The sequence below is a fragment of the Myotis brandtii genome, unplaced genomic scaffold (genome assembly GCF_000412655.1).
Source record: "Myotis brandtii unplaced genomic scaffold, ASM41265v1 scaffold691, whole genome shotgun sequence".
Taxonomy (NCBI): Eukaryota; Metazoa; Chordata; class Mammalia; order Chiroptera; family Vespertilionidae; genus Myotis; species Myotis brandtii.
The window spans coordinates 1,687,517-1,690,816 of NW_005370704.1; the positions used below are offsets into that span (position 1 = coordinate 1,687,517).

At 62.9% G+C, this 3,300-nt stretch overlaps 1 protein-coding gene across 1 annotated transcript in view; it reads right to left on the minus strand.

Annotated features, from left to right (window-relative positions):
- The window catches only part of AGPAT2 (1-acylglycerol-3-phosphate O-acyltransferase 2), a 22,125-nt gene that overhangs the window by 535 nt on the left and 18,290 nt on the right, over positions 1–3,300 (minus strand). Inside the window, 3 exon segments of the mRNA XM_014529704.1 lie at positions 14–109; positions 472–685; positions 731–847. Of these exon segments, the coding sequence (XP_014385190.1) occupies positions 14–109; positions 472–685; positions 731–847 (427 nt within the window).

Sequence of the window (3,300 nt, forward strand, 5' to 3'; positions counted from 1 at the left end):
GTCCCCTGCGCACCTGTGCCTGGACCGCCAGGTAGAAGGCGCCTTTCTTAAAGGGCAGCAGGTCCCCGTTGTCGTTCCGCGTGCCCTCGGGGTAAATCCACACTTTGAGCTGCAGGGAGAAAGGAGGCAGCTGTGGGAAGGTGGGGTGGGGTGGGGAGGCCGTGCCCCCCTCCTGTGGAGCCCACGGCTCAGTAGGGACCCCCAACAGCACAGCCCTGCTCCCTGCCTTCCTGTGTGCATTGCAGACAGGCACCGAGGATGTGCGTTTTGTTTATTTGTTTTTAATATATTTTTATTGATTTCAGAGAGGAAGGGAGAGGGCGAGAGAGAGACACATCGATGATGAGAACCATGGACCGGCTGCCTCCTGCACACCCCCTACTGGGGATGGAGCCCGCAACCCAGGCCTGTGCCCTGACCGGGAATCGAACCCTGACCTCCTGGTGCCCCGCAGGCCCGGGCCCCACTCACGTTCTCGCGGGTCATGAGCTCGCCCACGTCGGCCATCACGCTCATGGCGGTGCTGGAGCGCTGCCGGTTGATGAAGAAGACGCCCCCCAGGTACATGATCAAGCCCACCGAGCCCGTGAACAGCAGCTCCCGCTTGGCGATCTGCACGCAGCGCGGGGGCAGGATCTCCATGAGGCCTGTCGCGTGGTCACCGGGAGGAGGAGGGGGTTCAGACCTGGGGCCGCCACCCCAAGGAGCAGGGAGCGGCCCTGCCCCTGACCTCTGGTGGTTGGACACGATGACGCAGGGCCGGTCCACCCACAGCCGCTGACGACCCTTCACGTCGAAGCGGAGGCCGTACAGGTACTTGAAGGACCGGACGAACCAGCTGATGATGCTGAGGGGAGAGGGAGAGGGTGCTGGTGAGCGGAGGTCCGCTGGGAGGGGTACAGGAGACACCGGGGACCCCTGGCTCTCGCGGGCTGGCTCCAGGGCCCTGCGGCCTTTCCCTCCAGGGGACCGTGGAGGCTGCCCTGCCTCCCGCCATCGTGACCAGACAGGAGGGAGCCAGGCCGCGGGGGGCAGATGCCCAGCGAAGGGGGGCCTCTGTTTCCCCGTCTGCATTTCAGGGGCCGCCCAGCCCTCGGCCCACACCCCTGCCCGCTCAGCAAGCGGGGACCCCGCTGGAAGGGGGCTGCAGGGCCCGAGCCCCACACCCTCCAGGGGCCGTGACATGCCGGGGAGGTGACAGGCCCCTCAAAGCCGTGCCACACCAGGAAATGAGCGTTGGCACCGAGTGGGGAGCGTGTGATGTTACAAAATTCTGAATGCTTATGTACAAACTTGTACTTTCAAATCTATATTCTGCTTTGGGGCTGAAAAGAATTGTGCTATAGGCTTGAAAAGAAATAAGTAAAAACCATAATGTAAACTTTGTAAGAAATTTTCTTACCAAAAGAAAAAATATGTATGTTTCATAATATTTTTATTTTTGGAACTCTACCAGAAAGAAGAAAATTAAGAGTCTAACCCTAGCTGGCTTGGCTCAGTGGATAGAGCATCGGCCTGTGGAGGGGTCCTGAGTTCGATTCTGGTTAAGGGCACATGCCTGGGTTGCGGGCTCAATCCCTGGTAGGGAACATGCAGGAGATAGCCGATCGATGATTCTCTCTCATCATTAATGTCTATCTCTCTCCCTCTCCCTTTCTCTCTAAAATCAATAAAAACATTTTAACAAAACAAACACGTAAATGTCCAACACACGTGGAGAGAGCCCCATCTCGCCGGGAAAAAGTGCCAGTCAAAACAAGAACGCCGCTCCCCCCGGGCACAAAGGAAAGGTGGCAGGCGCATGGTGTTGGGAAATGGCCTCTCTGCCCGCCCCCAGCCTCTCTGCCCAGCCAGGTGGCTTTCCCAGGACCGGAGGCTCAGGGGGGACGGCATTTGGGGTGATCAGGAGCTGCAGGGGGGCTCCAGGCAGCAGCCCGACACTGCCACGGGGACTGCACTCCCACAGCTGAAAGCCCACGGCCGGACTCCGTGGGCCGAGGGGAAGGCTGGCGTCCTCCACGCCCCCACCACGTGGGCCCGCTCCTCCCCTCCCGTGTCCCCATTCCCACGGTTCCCTGCGGACACGGTGGGGAGGGATGTGTGGTCACTTCAACAGCAGGCATTTCCGAGTGCCCACCCTGGGCCCCGGGCCCCGGGCAGAGAAGCCAGGTGGTGGGGATGGTCCTCGCTGACCTCTGCTGTGCGCCAAGGGCTCCCCCGAAGCAGCATGTGCTCCGACAGTCACCCCACAGGCCACGCACTCACTATACCCACCCGGCAGATGACAAAGGCGAGGCTTAGCAGTTAAGTGACCTGCCCACGGCCACACAGCCGGGAGCCAGGACGGGCCAGAGCCCACCTCTCAACCAGGGGCTGGGGCAGCGGCTTGGGGACGGCAAGAGGTCCAGCTCCCAACGACTCCTCTGAGCCCCCCACCCACCAGCAGTAGGCGGGGTGCTCTGCCTCCCTCCTAGCGGGAATCTCAGCAATGTCACCTCGACGGCCCCTGCCCAGGCCTCCCCCTGCGCCAGCCCCCACCGCCCCGCAGCAGCGCTGGCCTGGGACATGGTCACACAGCCCCGGTCCCCATCCCACATCCTCCAGCCCCCAACTTCATGACCCTGTGTCCCCAAAGGAGGCCACAGGGTGAAGCCATGGTCGCCTGAAGACCAAGCGCCCAGGAGATGGGTAGGGTGCCCAGCAATGTTCTAGAAGCATTGCCCCGGGGGTGACGGGGTGGGCTTCCCGGGCAGGGCAGGCGGCCCCAGAGCAGGCCCTTCCTGGGTTTTTTCAGGAGCCGCTGCTGCACCGCAGACCCCGCCACGAACATCACAAGCTCTTCTGGGGCCCGTGGGAGCCCAGAGCGGCCCGAGCAGCAGCCTCCTGGGACACGTGCCCTCGGCCAGACTGACCCTTCTCACCCGCTGTGAACCTGGGCAGTACACCTGACCTCCCTCCGTGTGCAGAGGGACTGAGCTCAATGAGGCTGGGGTCCCGGGACAAGGGGGGCCCTGGGCGGACAATACACGGTGGCTGTGAGGACAAGGCCCTGGGCAGAAAAGAACCCAAAGTGAATGGGAGCAGATTCCACCCCCGCGGCCGCCCCCCAACCCCCGCCCTCCACTCCGGGTGGCTGGGAGGCAGTTCAAGGCCAAACCAGGCTACCTGTGACCTTTGCCCTCGGCCTTAGTTGCTTAGGCCAAGGTGTGCCCGCCCTCGGCCAGCCCCCAGAGCCAGGGATGTGGCGGCACTCACGTGGGGGCAGCCCCGCCAGGAGGGCAGCACGGAGCCCCGGATCTG